The sequence below is a fragment of the Procambarus clarkii genome, chromosome 52 (genome assembly GCF_040958095.1).
Source record: "Procambarus clarkii isolate CNS0578487 chromosome 52, FALCON_Pclarkii_2.0, whole genome shotgun sequence".
Classification (NCBI taxonomy): Eukaryota; Metazoa; Arthropoda; class Malacostraca; order Decapoda; family Cambaridae; genus Procambarus; species Procambarus clarkii.
Window position 1 is genome coordinate 27,487,200 of NC_091201.1, and position 17,481 is coordinate 27,504,680.

Below are 17,481 nucleotides of genomic sequence, written 5' to 3' on the forward strand. Positions count from 1 at the left end.
AATTTGGCTCAATTAGTGAAGCTTAGGAATCACAGATAGACCTAAAACAAAAAACAATTCCACAAAGCACAGGTAAAAAAAAAAAAAAATTACATGCTATGGTTGTTTTCTACGAGGGACCCCACGAAAGCTTCCACAGTTTACTCATGTGGCATCTCGAATGAGGAGGTCAACTTTTCTAGAAATGGAGATGGTGAATTGGGATTGCCTATGAGAGAAGAATGGCAGAAGAGGAGGGTTTTGAGGAAAACAATGGCATCCATGTAACAAGCAATGAGATGCCAACATCAGAAAGACCACTAGAAGCCCCAAGCCTGAAAATACACTGTGGATAAAGCAAGTATCCACACATCATCAGACTGGTGCCCAAAATATGGCTGACTGGACCACATCACCACATGGAGGATGGGGTGAAAACAGCCATGATGCCAACAGTGTGCACCCCCCAGTCACAACACAGCACAGAACAAAACCCCACTTCAGAGATAAAAGAACACTGAGACAGCTGGAGAAGGAGTTGAAGCCACTAACCCACTCCCTGTGACCTCCATGTCAAAGAGAGGCTTTGCCAAGGCCATATGAGATGAGTTGACAGTACCTGTATAGGCAAAAGAAGAGCCAGAATAAAAAAATAACAGAAATTGACACAAAGGACAAACAATGAAGAGATGCACTGGCAGGAGGCTTGCCCAGTCACTATACAGTGTTGCCATCAAGAAAAATGACCATATGACACCAAGACACCTGTTAACCCAGCTCCAACAAAGGAGACTTCATGGAAGGCCAAGTAATTATATACCCACCTTACTGTCCTGCATATGATAAGTGGAAGATAGCTGCAAACCCTACGGTGAGGCAAAGATCTAGAAAGGAAATAAGGGTGGGACAATGAATGAAAAAACCTACGGTGAGACGAAGATCTAGAAAGGAATAAGGGTGGGACAATGAATGAGAAAACCTACGGTGAGACGAAGATCTAGAAAGGAATAAGGGTGGGACAATGAATGAGAAAACCTATGGTGAGACGAAGATCTAGAAAGGAATAAGGGTGGGACAATGAATGAGAAAAATTATGGAAGTATGCTGAACTTGGAAAATGGGAGCCTGTAAAAAAAACTAAGGCTGCAAAGAGCCCTAAACCCGGACAACACACACAGGAACTGGACAGTGGGAAGAAGAAAAAGGAAGCTCGCCTACCCCAGGCCAGATTAAATGCACCCCCCACCCACAATCTCCACACAATCCAGAAATGGTGCCTTATAGACTGGAAGCCACCAGAACCACAATGAAGTAAACATATCCACCTGTGGATGGCTGAACTGCCAGCAAAATCAGACAAAGATGTCCCGTCCATATTCCACTCCATCACAATAGACAGACAGAAAACAGACCAACAGACTTTTTGAATAACTAGATTCTGGTTATGGACTCTGATAGACAACGAAGGGTCTCAGAGACCTGTTGTGTTGGCCTAAGGTTAAGTGGTATCCAAGTTAACCATGGAGAGCTACCGAGGGGTCTCTCGCAAAAATGTTCATGATGTATTGCGTACAATAATAAACTTATATTAATTTAGAGTAAGTAAATTATATCCTGTACATATGCAAACTTAACAAATTACTAATACCTCCACCTGGTTTAATTAACCTAACCTAATTTATGATAATTTAAGTAACAAGTCAAAATGAGCATTTGTGTATAGATGATCTGTTAAGACGTCCCTCGTCTTACACCGCCATGAATACAGTTCGCTGTTGTAACACAAGCACCAATTTACTTAAACCAATAAAATATATATGTCAAATAATATATCTCAACAAGAAAAAACTATACAGTAAGTATATCTAAACATGTAAACAATTCATAGAAAAACTATCCTACTTAATATTTCAGTTTCACTAGCATGTAATACTAGCTGTATCATTTCTGTATGATACGGCTGTATCATTTCTACAAATCCTGCTGTATAAAATGGCAACCCTAATATTCATCTTGACTGTATCAATAACATTACCATGTAACACAGGTTTAATAATGCCTCGGAGCAAATCCTACCATGTCATTTGATTTATTTGTTTAATATTCAGTATCGGAATCAGTCCACAAGCTACATAAAAAAATTAAAACACAATAGGTTGGAACAAGTGAGAAGGTTGTGAAAGCCAGAACCATCAGTTGTTTCTAAGTGTCATATGACAGTCTTGGAAGATGGGACACAATGAGTGTAGCTCTCACATTCAGGAACTACACTTCGGTAATTATAATTCTTTTCCAATGTTGTATCCTGAATATACTTGCACCTTGGATCCCATTTTTCTTCATAACTGCCATTTTTTTGTCCACGCTCACAATTTCTAGCATATTTTGACCAGAAAAATATTTTCAAATACTATGCCTGTCTTAAATGTTATTTCATCACATGAATATGTATAAGAATAATGACTTCAAACCTCATTAAAAAATTCTTAATTCTGTACAAATACTTGTAATGCATACCACTGTATACAGTTTGAGACAATCTACTGTCATTAAATAAAACTGACTCTTGGTTAACCTGTATTTTTATATTTCAAAGCATTACAATTGTAACTTCATAAAAATGTATATTAAGAATAAAAAGGTAACCCATTTCAAACCTTCAATTGAAATTCACACATTATAAATTTGTACATGTAGGCTATTTACATTATTTTTTAATACCTGTATCCAGCCCAGCTTACCAATAGCAAAACGTTTGGTGGGTGATGGCACTACCGACGATAAACTTAGTCTGAGAAGATTTCCACCTTCATGAGGCTGAACATAAACTTTGTGTTGACCTATACGAGCAATTGTGCCTGATAAAGGAATTGAAAATATTAGATGTACAGTATTTATAACATTCAAAAAATACCTTATGGCAGTGTTTTGTAATCTTATTCAGCAATGTGTATTTTACCAACAATAAATAGGAAAGCATACCCAATCCACCCTCCAAAACAACATCCCCACCAAGTCTGGGGCGTGCATCAACACCTCCAATAATGGCCAAGGATGCAGCTATACCTGTGGCTTGACCAGCTAAGCTACCTGGCCGATAATCATCAAACTGAAAATTAGGAAATATATAATTTTGGTAAAAACTCAATGTATAAATGATATACATAATATATAGAATGTGTGTATTTTTTATTTAATTATACACATATAATGTATATATTATTAATAAAAAATTTATTATATATATATATATATATATATATATATATATTATATATATATAATGACAAAAAAATTATAGAACTGTTATATAATTCAACAAAGAATGAATGCTAAATATAAAGAATTAAGTACTGTACCAACCTTGAACTGGAACTGGGAGAGATCAGTTAACAACTGGGACACTAAGCCAAGTCGATCAATTATGGCATCATTAATAACATTGTTCCAGACTGGAAGAGCATGAAGAGTCCGCACTAGAGAGACTACAGCTTCCGCAACAGTACTCGAGTGAGTTGATGTTATGGCGACGCAAGTACCACGAGCCTTCTTGCCTAACAAGAAAATTAAGATTAATAAAAGTACGATAATAACCATGAATAAATAAATATAGGCACATTAAAACTGGAACAAATAAATATAGGCACATGAAACTATTGTCGAAAAATGCATACATCAATATTATTAAAATATTGGTTTTATAAAACATGTTGACTGGTCTCTGAAACATTACTAGAAAGGGGATCTTTCAACTGCAAATGTTCAATCAAATTCAAGTTATCCATTTGAACAAATGCAATAAATACAGGTCACCGACTCAAAAATGGATATCTGAAGTGAATCACGTTAAATCTTTCATAAAATATTGATTGAATTTTTATTTCTACCTTTATTCAATAGACTTATACAGAATGTGAAAATTCATGTATTCAAGTACAGAATAATTATATATTTTCTAGAGTACAATCTGCACCAGCAAACATTTAGAAATTAAAAAATACCACACATAAGATTTATCAATTATTATGATACAAGGTGTTTGTTAATCATCATTGTGAATAGTGTATTGTACTGCTCTAATAGCGTTTAATATCCTTCAACTAGTATTATAATTTCAATAGCAAATCTATTATAAAACATACTTGTAGCACTAATAGCTGGATCATTCGCACACGTGAGAATGGTGTTGCCCAGTAAGGAAAATATTCGATCTAACAGTATCTGTCTGTCTTCCAGGTCGTCAATACGGTGCGGTAACACACAAGACAGCAGCCGCAAAGCCAGTATCTGCAATTAGACATAAAATTCAGCTTCCTTGAAATATTAACAGCAACAAACATTTGAAACAAAATAAACATTAAAATTTTATGCTTACAGTAGTAGTCGGGTTCATTCTCGACTCACAATTGGGAATTCCAGGTTCAAATCCAGGGTGGGACAGAAATGGTTGGATGCATTTCCTATTACATTACTCCTGTTCATCTAGCAGTAACCAAGAGATAGTCAGCTTGTTGTGGGGTTGCATCCTATGAAGGGTCAGTAGTTAGACCTTATGGGGGAGAGGAGTGGGACCTCAATATAAACCTAACATGTATGTATGTATATGTGTGTGTAAATCACGAAAATTAACAGTTTCAATTCTTCCTTTGTGGTCTGACACTCGTGTATGTACATATATACACACACTACACATGTGTATCCACCCTCGCTGACACCTACATAAACTTTTGGTGCCAATCAAGCAGCTGGGGCGGCCAACCACAGAGAAATAGCAAAACCAGTCAAATACAGGCAATTGGAAGGTCAATACACCTTTGTTCCCATACCATCTGAGACCCAAAGCCCCTGGGAGTAGGAGTGCCTTGGGATTTTTCAAAGAATTGGATTCCAGGCTCATTGACATCAGAAACCCAAGGGCTGCCAATTTTTTGTTCCTGCATTTCAGAAAACTTATCAGAAAAACTAACTTCAAATGATACAATTTTAAAGACTATAACTTCATAGTGTTAGAGCAAAAAAGTGAACATTTCATATATATTATAGTATATATATTCATGAACACTTAATAACATATTTATATATTTAATTATTTATTCTATTCAAAGGAGACACCAAATCAGGGAGACTATGCAGCCCTATATGAGGCAGAATAGTGGAACAATCAAAGTAGTATTTTTAAGCATGATGGTGAATGTCAGAATTGTCAGAGGCCTGAATGGAAAAGGTTACAGACTTCCACAAGTTCCCCATTTGCTTTAAATAATATTGAAAAACCAAACATTCCAGTTTCAACCATAGTGCTGAACATCAAGGTCTTAATCTACTGCCTATCAAGATATTCATGGCAAGTAAGATGGCTACTATTCTACCCAGAAGATTGGTAGGTAAGTAATTCCTTTGGTGACACCATATAAATAAATATTCAATTCACCATCTGGATGGAATTTACAATTTCAGTTGGACACTGGAAAAAAAAATTGTAAAGTAATGGAACCACTGCTAAGACTTTAAAGTTTGGCCATAAACTGACTTGCCAGTACAATATAAGAATGGCCCAAAGCACATCACCAAATATACTGCCAAAAGATTAAAGGAGCCCATAATATTTTTGACTGGCCATTACAATCTATAGACCTCAGTCCAAACACATTTGTGAAATAAACTAAAGAAAGTAGTTTCACAAATGCAAGATGAAGGAGCTGAAATTTTCTGCATGGATATATAGAAGTGCCTAAACCTATTGAAAGGTTACATGAAGCACCTCCTCAATGTTATAAAGGCTAAAGAATGATCAATAACTCAGTGATGGTAAGAGTAAACACTTGCATTTTTGTTTACATTATATCAAGGATATGAATAATGTTTAAGCTACCTCTATAAACATTCACATTTCACTTTTATCACCACAAGATGAAGTAGAACCTTTTGAATCCAGCTCAATTTTTAAAATGTAACAGATTATGCTCCTTCACCTGCACTCTTCCTTCCACATAATGACAGACAATAAGAACATTAAAACCACCTTTTGTATTAAAATGTATAATAGCTATAACATCCCCTACAAACCCCCACTCAAGTGCTACTTACCCGACGATAGAGAGAAGATGGTCCCAAGAAGGTCTGTGCTAGGTTAAGTAGTAAACTGACCCAAGGGGGTGTGGCCAGGTTCCTACACAATAAGGGAGAACAGCTTATTGACCGGACCAAACCCAGAGTACACCAAGACCGATGCTGCTCCTCCAAGAGATGATCCCGATCTTCAGACTGAGTTGTACCAGCCTGCAGCATTAAAAATATTAGACAAAAAACTTTAAATAAGGACAAAAATTATGGTGAACTGTTATCAAATCATTAATGTAATACATAGAAATTTAGTTCTGCATCATTTCTCCACCACCATAATTTTGTGCAACTCCATGGAGGTACTGTATGTGTAAACTATTATAATAAAAACCAGTATAAGAAGATTTGTCATTCTAATGTTGTTATTAAATTTTGTAAACATCAAATTATTGTAACATTTGTATTTTATGTATTTATTTACTCAAGTCATAATTTTAAAAGCATTCTACAGTTACAAATGCTGTTTTATAAGCTCAGTGTCAATATTTCTTGCTTTGTTTATCAACTCTTGCATCCTTCCTCACGAACACTAACTTGTAATGACACATTCATTCAGATATGTTATTAATGTCACCAACTTTTATTATTTTTACTGAATTTTCCTACATACAAAAATTGTAAAACCTTATGATTCAACTATGTATTGCATTTCTGAATCTATTGTTCTGAAGCCGACAAGAATATTTAGGCTAAGAATCATAACAAAAGTTACAAACTACGTTTAGGAATACTGTACATATCTTTTTGTTATTTATGTATGAAAATTGCCAGAGATAGATTATTTCACCAAAATGATCTAGCTCACAAATTTTTGGACACTGAACCACAAAGTTTCAAATGCAAGTCAACTGTGCTACTCGGTTATCTTCCATAAAATATTATGTTAACTGTTTGGTAACTTGTTACTGAGTGAGAGGGTCTTTTGCGGCGGAACAGACACAGACCAGATCATTACATTCAAACGAGACCCCCAACGTGCATTATTATTTACTGTATATATAATTATTACTGTTATTGTTATATTTTAGTCTTTTTTCATTGAAATGGTATTATAAGCAGTATTGTTTGTGTGTCAAAACAAAACTTACATTAAGCTTTACTGTTGGGTCTTTAGTATATGGCTGTGGAAATTACACATAGGCCAAAATATTTGAGGAATAAAGTATTTGGCAATGAAACCATAATACATTTGACACAAAAATGTACTGTACATAAATGTTTTGTACTATACATAAAAAAAAACTGGATTGTAGATACAAATCCAGTTATCCATCTTATTATTTTAAGAACAATTAATTGATGAACATCCAAGAAAATCCTCTAACCTGGACAATACTATGGAGCAGAGCAGCAACTGTACGAGCACTCGCGGGGGACATGTTATGAGCAGTCAAGCCTGTTGATATGGTTAGTGATCTCAACAGCTGCAAGCAAGAATCACGAAGAACCAAGATTGGATGCTTGCGTATGTAGCTTGATTCTGTCACTGGGAAAAAGATACATATATAATATAAAGCATTACTAAATAATTCAAGAAGTATGATGAAAGGAAAAAATAAAGGATTTGTTTGATGACATACAAGCATGACTACTGAACTATGACTAAATTAACAGGATGCTTAATTATGTGGTTTGAAAGTTGGAGACAAAAGGCAGACAAGTTATATGTGAAATTAGTATATGAAAGGTGGTGAAAATTATAAAGCTTGAGATGACTAGGCCAATATTCCTGTGATTAACAATGGGACAAATGTAAAAGATATGTACAAAACTGAAGTTAATTAGTGTGAAGATGCAAGACTCAAACTCAAAAAGCTGAAATGCATAAGTTGAAAGGAAAGTAAATTATCTGTAATGGCAAAAAATACCTGGACAATAGCTTGCCTGCTGCACCAGGCCAGTGATAGGTTTACACAATAAGTATTTAGTGAAAAATAATGCTTTCCATAACTTTTTACAAAGAGTGATGATGCACCTTTCAGACCCCATTCACACGGCTGTTTGGTTTAGTAGTATCTGATAGAAATTCACACTTGGCATACACACACACATTGTCATTTCCTCCACAGCATTTTTGTTCACTTTCCTCGTTCGTTACTCTCACTTCTCCTACCTACCTGCATTACCAGCTACGGACTCCATCCTTTGCAAATCTTTGATAGTGCCAGTACAGTACTTTACAAAGCAAGCAAATTATAATTCCTTCACTTGTTTGATAAGAAGCCAACATGCAAAATTCTGGGGTAAATTTTTAAGCATTGCTGTTGGGTCTGACATACCAGAAGGTGTGGAGATATGTCGTGATCGAAGTGTTTGAAGAAGATTCCGCATGGACCACAATGCTTTAAATACAGAAAATGGCTCTTGTGACTACAATTCAAGATCATACATGCTGTAAACTCAATGGTGCTTTGTGAACAAGCAAGAGATTTCTTTATCTGTTTGATAGAAATAGATTGATAATACGAGGAGAAGAAAGACCTAAGATTTTCAGAAACCACTGAAGCAAAAAGTATCTACTACTACTGTACTGTACTTATATGCTTAGCAAAATAATGAACACGTCAGAAATTTCGTTAATAACGTTACCAATGTATTAATTTACTACAAGTTATGAAGGGTTTTCAAAATGACTTGCTAAAGAACAGAGCATAAATGGTTAATTCATATTCTGAAAACTGTAAATAAAAACACAAATTTGCAGGTACAGTAGTTTTCAGATGTTAAAGTGTGTTATATGGCATAATTTTTAACAGAGGAAACCTTCAGAAAATTTAAGGTGTGCATTATATCTATACAGCAAAGTTCATTATTGTAGCTTACAAGCCAGTGGAGTGTATGCCAATTAATGTGTTCAGCCTCAGGGCTACAAAACATTTCAGAACTGGACAATACAATCAAGAGGTAAATATTTTTTTTCGTTTGGAATGGTTAAGCTTTCCAATATATTATATATAATTTTTTTTTTTTAATTTGAGATGATACATAGATGACCAAACCACACATCAAAAGATGAAGAAACGACAATGTTTCGGTGCGTCCTGGACCATTATCTTTGTTTATGATATCTGTATATAGCATTTTTTCTTATGGAATGGTTAAGCTTTCCATTACACTATAAATTATTTTAATTTGTTTAAATTTGAGATGAAACTAAAATAGAAATTTGATCAAACCTAACCAAGCCTAAACTATCCTAACCAAACCCAAGTCAGTAATTCATGTTCTTAATATAATAATATTTATTGGAATGAAGTAATATGGAAAAAAATATTTGGTAACGAAAATTACTCTGCTTGTTAGGCAAATCGGGCCTTGCATACTAGCCAAGTAATGACTATTATTCTGAAATTATTACATTTTAACCATTGCACTACAACTAAGGAACGTAGGATACCACCATGCCTTTATTTCATTTATGTCTATTCTCATAGGATCTTCCAGGAAGATGTGTAAGGAGTTGGAAGATAATCAAGGACCATGAATGGAAATGAGCATTAGGATACATTGAACAGTGAAATACATTATGAAGTCAGAGAATGTATCCAGGGAAAGTATGAATGTATCCTCCGACCAGGCCTCCCGCCCGATCGGAGACGGGGCTACTGGGGCATTGTTCCCCGGAAGCTACACAAGATAAATACAATGTAGATAGGGAGGAACTTTGATGTGAAATGGGTTCCATGAGCCAGTGCCTGTAGCAATTTTTACAGAATCCTCATTGCGGCTTGAGTGAACGTATGTTATGAACCTGGCTGGACAGTACAGTTTGTAGTGGAAAGCAAATCTCTATAAGTAGACATTAATAGCTTGAGATGGCCCATAGCATGAGGGCAAGTTTGTGAAGTGCTTGCATCACAGCATCTATAAATGCTGCCGTGTTGGTAAATTCTCCAAGTAGAAGAAATTAGTGTATTCTATACTCAATCGAGAGAATGAATTGAAATGCCAACAGACTTCTTGAGGAAGGGAACTAAATAACTGTGTTTAAGCTAGTGAATACACCATGTGGAGTGTGTGATCAAAGGACTACAACACTGGTGAGGAATAAGAGAAACTCATTGTAGATGACTGGGATTATGAGCTGAAGTTTACAGTGTTTAGCACTGTGAAAGACAGTTGGATTGTTACTGTCACATTGAGTTTTAAATTATTTTCAAAGGTAAATTGCCATTTACAATTATACAACAATTATTGTTTAATGTTGTATACAGTACTACTGTATTTTATACCTGCTCTGAGCTTAAAGTAGGTAACCAGAATATGATTACTAATGTGCAAGAAAAAAACTTGTGTGCAATGTTCTAGCACTTCTGATAATACTGTACAAAAATATGTATTTGTCTAAAAAACAGAAAAACCATGATATAACAAAAAAAAAAAAAAAAAAAAAAAAAAAAAAAAGGAGAAATTCTTTATCAGGTTTGGTCCTTCGAGCCCAATCTTCCCATGTTCAACCCTACTCATCTGTGCGGTGTACAGATGCAAGTGGAAAGATTATGTCAACATGACAAACTGTAACACATAGAAAAGACAAGTGTATATGTGCCATCATCTGCAAAGTTAAGAGCAAGGTGGTCCATCAATCTATCATGACAGGTATTAGCAAAAATACACTTGATAAAATCATAGGAACTGTAACTTAATTCTGCACCAGAGGACATTATTTTGTTGCATTTGAAATGTTGGGGCATTATGGCCACTAGAATGCCACTTGGAATGGTATAGAGATAAAGTTGTTTCAGACTGGGTAGAGAATAAAGAGCATCTTTAAAGTAGAAAATGAAGTCAAGGAAAATACGTATTCCGAAACTAATTGTCTCTGTCAGAGTAGTTAGCAAGATAAAAATTACAAGACTGGAAAGGAGCCGAATTATATGCAGAATAAGTTTAATTTGGGTTATTGCTTATGAAGATGATACAGTAGTTAAAACACTCAGAAATACAAGGTAAAAAGGTGCATGAAAGTAAAGATGATAATATACATGGGTGAAATACAAGATATCAGTTACATTCATAAACTGCAAATGGACAGCAGATGTAAAGATAGTAAAAAAAGATAATTATCTAAAATATGCAATAATAAACAGGAAAAGTATGTATTTTAAATATATAGATTGTCAGCAATAAAAAGAAAAATTGAAAAAGTCATGGGATTCCTTATAAAAGAAAAATAAATAATCAAGCTTATAATCTATAATTACTAGACATTTAAAATAAAATCCAAGTTTTAGGCTACCAATTCTGATCAAATATATTCGTGGAATGTTAAAATATATCTACAGCTGTAATTATCCAACAATAAAAATGAATTCCCTTCAGGCTTTATCAATTTTTAACTTATTTCAACAGCATATACAGTACTTTCACAACCTTTCCCCCTTCATTATAATACCAAACTATACTGCATATACTTGAGCACATACCCCCACCCACATTTTCCCATCCTCTACAGCATCACGATACCAAACTACGTTGTATACTGAAGCACCCGGAGGGCTGGTCTATGACCGGACTGCGGGGACGCTAAGCCCCGGAAGCACCTCAAGGTAACCCCCTCCTTCCCTACAGTATCACAATGCCAAAGTTAAAAATCACTTTACTAGCAATGAGAAAATATAACACAATTATGTAAAAAGCCTAGATTTGTCACCTTGGTTTCAATTATATTGAATAACTTTTAATTATATACTGAAATTAGAAAGCTTCTGCTTAATTTTAAGTGTTAATTCAGTCTATTGACTAAGAGAAGCAAATTTTATGTAAGTGATTAAACAAAGTGATTTATTCATCTGATTAAACTGCTTCCTACAATACAATACTAGTAGACTAGTAAAGCAGTTGGCCTTGGCAACTGCTTTACTAGCAGCCTCAGAACACAAAACAATAGAGGAATACCATTCCTCTTATTTATGGTTCTTTTCTTGGTGACATGCTGCACCTTCCCAACTTTAAATTCTCTTTTTAATGAATTTAATTTTAGTAATCATTAATATTTTCCCAAATACTTTTAAGAAAATGTCTGTCCATCTTAAGTGTTTTCTTTCTACTTTTCCCACTTACATGTGCCGAGACAATTCCCAATTTTTTTCTTATAACCCAGACCCCTTGCATGGGTGATATTACCCACTCTCGGTGCACCAGTTGCAAAGTATTCGGGTGAACTCATTTGTGTCTGAAATCACTGTCACAGTCCAATTAAAATAGGGAAGGGGGGGGACAAAGACAAACCAATGCACTTTTCCTCTTGGTTGAAAGACATCTATAGTATGTGCTGAAATAATTGTACAACCTCATTTGAGCACACTTCAGCAATACAGATGTCTCGACTATCAGGATGGTTCGTTGAAAAATTATCATATTTACTTTAAATAAATTACTATGGGACAAGCAATATAAACAGCATGAACACACAGTTTTTGATAAAACTTGATAAGCAATATATTCATTAAGAACAAAGTCTAGAAATTTGACTTGAACTGGAATGTATGTAAAAACATTCAAAACCCTTTACGTTCTATAGAAAACTATCTTCATATAACACAACCGAATCAAATACAAACACCACATTCCTGTCAACCAACCTTCCTCTTCATCTGTGTCCGAGTCGCTCTCTGGTGCTGGCGGAAGAGGAGAATCCACCAGTTTCAAGTCATACTTGCCCTCTTTGCCCATGCGATATGAATTAGTTGAACCATTATCCCACTGAACACGAATCCAGCCATCTTCTCCTAATTCGCCAATCACTGTTCCCTCACCAGGAAGTGGGCCATCCTGATCACCCCATTTCCAATCTATACCACGAACAACTCTTGTCCCCACCTAAAATATGGATACATTTTTAAATTAAACTAAATTACTAAATAAATAAATCAAATAAAAGCCAATATAAACATTTTTAAATACAGTACATGGATTTTTGAGTATATTACGGAGATCATTGAATATAAAATTTAACTACAGTGGCACCTCGATTAACGAGCGGCTCTATCTACAAGCATTTCAAGTAACGAGCGAGCCACTCGCAGCAAATTGGTCTCTATTGACGAGCTTCACCTCTATTAACGAGCAAAACCACATGGTGCTTTCTAGTGTCTCACGGGTTCTCGCAAATTCTCGGATACCTCCGACGCCAGTGTTGTTGTTGTATCGCGCTTGACAAGCATCCCTCTGCATTTATTTGCGCTTTTCTTTGGTTTTTTTTTGTGGTTTTGTGACTACAATTTGTAACGCACAATGTCCCCAAAGAACCTGTTTGCTAAAGATAGTGTTGTCAAGAGGAAGAAAGACACAATTACTGTGGATTTGAAGGAAACTATAGCAAAGCATGAGCGTGGTGTCCGTGTGACTAATCTCACAAGGGAGTATGGCAGGTCCTCATCAACAATTTGCACCATTAGTAAGGGGATGAGGAGGTAAGGGAGGATGCTGCCTCTTCCAGTGAGATCAGGGAAGTGTTGGGAATGTTTGAAAAGGTGACCGCATTCTTGGAAAAGCATCACTCTGATAGAGCAGTGACAACCCGGTGTGTGAGCATGTTTAATGACAATTTGCTGTCTCGTTTTAGGGAAATCCTAAAACAAAGACAAATGCAATTGTCAATAGACTCGTTCTTTGCAAAAGTAGAGAAAAGACCAGCAAGTGATAAAGTGATAGTGAACCACAACCCAGTCCCAGTTGGGTGAAATTCCCAAGAAGAGAGAGACCGCCTGACTCAGAGGTGGATTCTCCTTCCACACCATAACCCCTCTCCTCCTTCCCACCTTCCCATCATCTCCCTCAAGCCAGCAACGACTCTTCATAAGGTATAGTAAACATGAAAACAGTACAACAAAACATTTATAATTACATGTGCAGTATTATATTTACATTATAAAATGCCATACAAATATGGATGTTTTTGGGAGTGGAACGGATTCAATTTATTTTCTTTATTTTAAATGGGGAAATTTGTTTCTTAAGACGAGTTTTCCACATAACGAACTTGGTGCCAGAACGGATTAAACTCAATAATCGAGGTGCCACTGTATTCACTAAAACATTAGATATATTTTTTCTTATATGTAATAGAAATATGAGACAAAGGTGAGAAAGGGAAATGTTAAGCATTCAAAAGATAACTCGATAATGCTTATAGAGTATGAACTCTTATCCACAACTGCTGGGAAGAAGAGCATTCTAAATTTTCAATGTTCTCATGCTTCCAGAACGTGGAAGGAGCATTTGTAACTATATTAAAGTCCCCAATAGATGTAAAATATTTATGTTTTAGCTTGTCCCCAGACATCACTGCACTGCTGAGCAAGTGGTGGGGATGTTGGGTTTTCAACTTTGATAATCTGAATTTAATTAGTCCATGAACCTTGATTGTCTGGAAAGAATTTGCATTCCAAAATAGGCACTTATCCCATTACAGAATTACAACTTTTGTGTTTTTAATGTGGCACTTGCATAATACTGTGATGTTTTGCTCACCAGGTCCTGCTGATGCACTTACATTTTGTTTTGGCTCGTGTTTCTGCTTAAATATTAGTACTGCAGTGTTCATACCATTATGTAACCATTTATGCTTTCATGGTCTAAACCATTTCAGATATTATTTACCCAAGATTCCCCTTAAAGGCCACAACACACAATCTGGCTGGCAACACATCAGTATGTATATGGATGTTCATGGCGATGAATAAGTTCCAGTTCTAAACATATTTATATAAACTTATTAGTTTTATAAAAATTATAAATTTTCCATTGAAAATTACATTAATTAAAATTTATTTGACATGTATTTAATTCATTCCTAAATTAAAAGTTACATTTGTGAAATTTAGTACATCCTGTATAAGTTGCTGGATAATAATTATTATATATATACATACATCCAGTATGTATTCATATTAACACATTATATATGTATACCTTCATCATTGCAGCAAGCTCTGGTCCCGAGAGTGGGGGTGGAGGCACACGAGGCTTCTTTGCAGCTTCTTCAAATATTGCAACAATATCCTCCTTATCTTCACTCCTGATGCTTGAGGTGGAAGTCGATGGACCTGTAATACAGGGTGCAAGAATACAATGCAGGGTACTGTATGTTTTTTTTTGTTTGAGTCGATTGAATTCTGTATAGGAATTCTTTTTAAAGCAGGATGGCTCAACTCATAATTATCCAAACAAAAATATTTAGCACAATTTCTTTCCAGCTTCTTGCTATCTGAAAGAATTTCCCATTTTTAAATAAAACCATTTTTGATGACCAAACCACAACTCAGAAGATGCAGGAGTGACGTCATTTCGGTCCGTCCTGGACCATTATCATTGTCACGACTTTATAATGGTCCAGGACGGACTGAAACGTTGTCGCTTCTATATCTTCCGAGTTGTAGTTTCTCATAATTTCTTCAGCTTGTTATTGTGACACATTGCCTGCAAAATAATTTTTATTCATCATCTGCTAATACTAATCATCTAGATTGGCATTCTGCTCATGCTAACAAGTTGTTCACTTGAGACAGTTAAGCAAGTTCCAGCTGTGTCTGGGTACAAGTGACAGGATAAACAACTCAGCGGGTTCTCTTCCTATTGGGGGAGTGTTGTGCATGTTGCTATGGCAATATGTCCACTCACAGAATGAGTGGCGCTGCCCAATAAACTCGCCCCTCGGGACAAAAATTAAAAAAAAATTTAAACAGTTCTGCATTTCTCGTTGTGAATATTACTCCACTAAGGAGGCAATGAACAGCAGGATCTCATATTCATTTATGATGGTTTACAAATAATAATAATAATAATAATAATAATAATAATAATAATAATAATAATAATAATAATAATAAAAGCTTCAAAAGGGTGACGCTGAGCAAAGTGACTCGCATTCCTAAGATTATTTCTAGTTCTACTCCTATTACTTCATCTACAGTATATTAATGATCAAGATCTCATAAGCAAATTCACTGGTAACATGAAACCAGAGAGAATAACAAATTGTTTAAATTTAAAATTAAATATTTGAGTTAATACAGTTGTATGATTTAACAACTTTTTGCACGAGAGAGAACTTTTGAAACTATTATGCAATATCACCACAAATACATGAACTCATTTTAGTTATCCATAAATATCATGTATAGTACTATGTACCATATTTGAATTTAATATTTACAAGGTTATTACACCCCTCCACAAAATTTACTAGGCACATCGTACACAATCACTCGTTCTGTTCAAATTGTCTGTATGCTTGTACAGATGTAATGTAATGTCACTCTTACAAAGTTCTCGATATGTTCCAGTTAATAGCTCTTCATCTTCTGCGATATAGTCCAACCAGTCCTGTGATATACTACACACTTCCTAATCTTCTGAATGTCATATTCCACCTCTCTTATCACTCCAAACACTACTAAATCCAAAAGTTGTCAAATTAAAAAACATTATCAAAATTAATTTAATCAAATTAGAAATTAATAATTAATAAATTTTTTGTATATACCATAAGCAGTCTTGTTGGGTATTTAGTAACCGACTGTATGAAGATATGCAGTCATGCTCTTGTGGGAAATCTTTTGAAATGTATTCATACGAATGTTGAAAGTTAAGAGACTGCAGGAATCATCCACAACCAACATGCACAGTTATTTGTCTTAAATATGGCAAAATATGACTTGGTCAAGTGCACAACAGGCAAGAATAGCATAGCCACTTTTCATGGAAAAAAATCTTTAACAGAAATGTGTTATCTTAACTAGCAGGATATTTCAGAGGAATTATTAAAAACCATGAATTACCATTCAAAATATGCATCAAACAACTCTTCATATTAGGGGTACCACCTCTAGTGCAATTATAGGGACCCACAGCCTCAAAGAAGAGAACACAGAGCATTCAGAGAGAAACTTATCATTTAACTCTGAGTACGTATGAGTGTTCACTTCTACCACCCCCTTTTTTTATGTTGTACACTTTATTATACAAGGTTATACAGTTACATATCTGATTGTTTACAAAAAATGAACATTAAGAGGAAATAAGTGGAAGTTATTCTTCATATTTTTTGTTTAATTTGAATAAATAGTAAAGCTTTTTAACTTTTCAAATAATGAAATAAAAGTCAAATTTCAGCTTACCAATAAGTCTGAGAAGTGTCTGCATTAAAGCTAACAGACCGCCTGATATTAGTAGACTCAGATCCGCGCCACAGTGAGCTCTTGTTGATAAACATACCAAACCAAGAACAAACCTGTACAGAAATTTTATCAGAACATCTGAGTTTAAATATTTAACAGACACACTTGCTAATATTTCAAACTTCGAGATTTTAATTGCAACTACAGTGCTGCAGATAATATATTGAGGGTACATAAGATACATGAATAAGCATAA

The 17,481-nt window shown here is 35.0% G+C and overlaps 1 protein-coding gene across 4 annotated transcripts in view; it reads right to left on the reverse strand.

Annotated features, from left to right (window-relative positions):
* HERC2 (E3 ubiquitin-protein ligase HERC2) overlaps positions 1-17,481 on the reverse strand; it is a 124,669-nt gene that overhangs the window by 63,868 nt on the left and 43,320 nt on the right. For 3 of the 4 annotated variants that reach the window (XM_069304551.1, XM_069304550.1, XM_069304549.1), the window contains exons 33-42: positions 17,226-17,338; positions 15,019-15,152; positions 12,687-12,924; positions 8,382-8,444; positions 7,428-7,588; positions 6,067-6,258; positions 4,122-4,266; positions 3,343-3,533; positions 2,962-3,088; positions 2,721-2,837 (exon numbers count right to left, since the gene is read on the reverse strand). In XM_069304551.1, coding sequence (XP_069160652.1) covers positions 2,721-2,837; positions 2,962-3,088; positions 3,343-3,533; positions 4,122-4,266; positions 6,067-6,258; positions 7,428-7,588; positions 8,382-8,444; positions 12,687-12,924; positions 15,019-15,152; positions 17,226-17,338 — 1,481 coding nt within the window. The remainder of the gene's footprint in view (positions 1-2,720; positions 2,838-2,961; positions 3,089-3,342; positions 3,534-4,121; positions 4,267-6,066; positions 6,259-7,427; positions 7,589-8,381; positions 8,445-12,686; positions 12,925-15,018; positions 15,153-17,225; positions 17,339-17,481) is intronic. The other variant, XM_069304552.1, reaches the window with a different exon arrangement.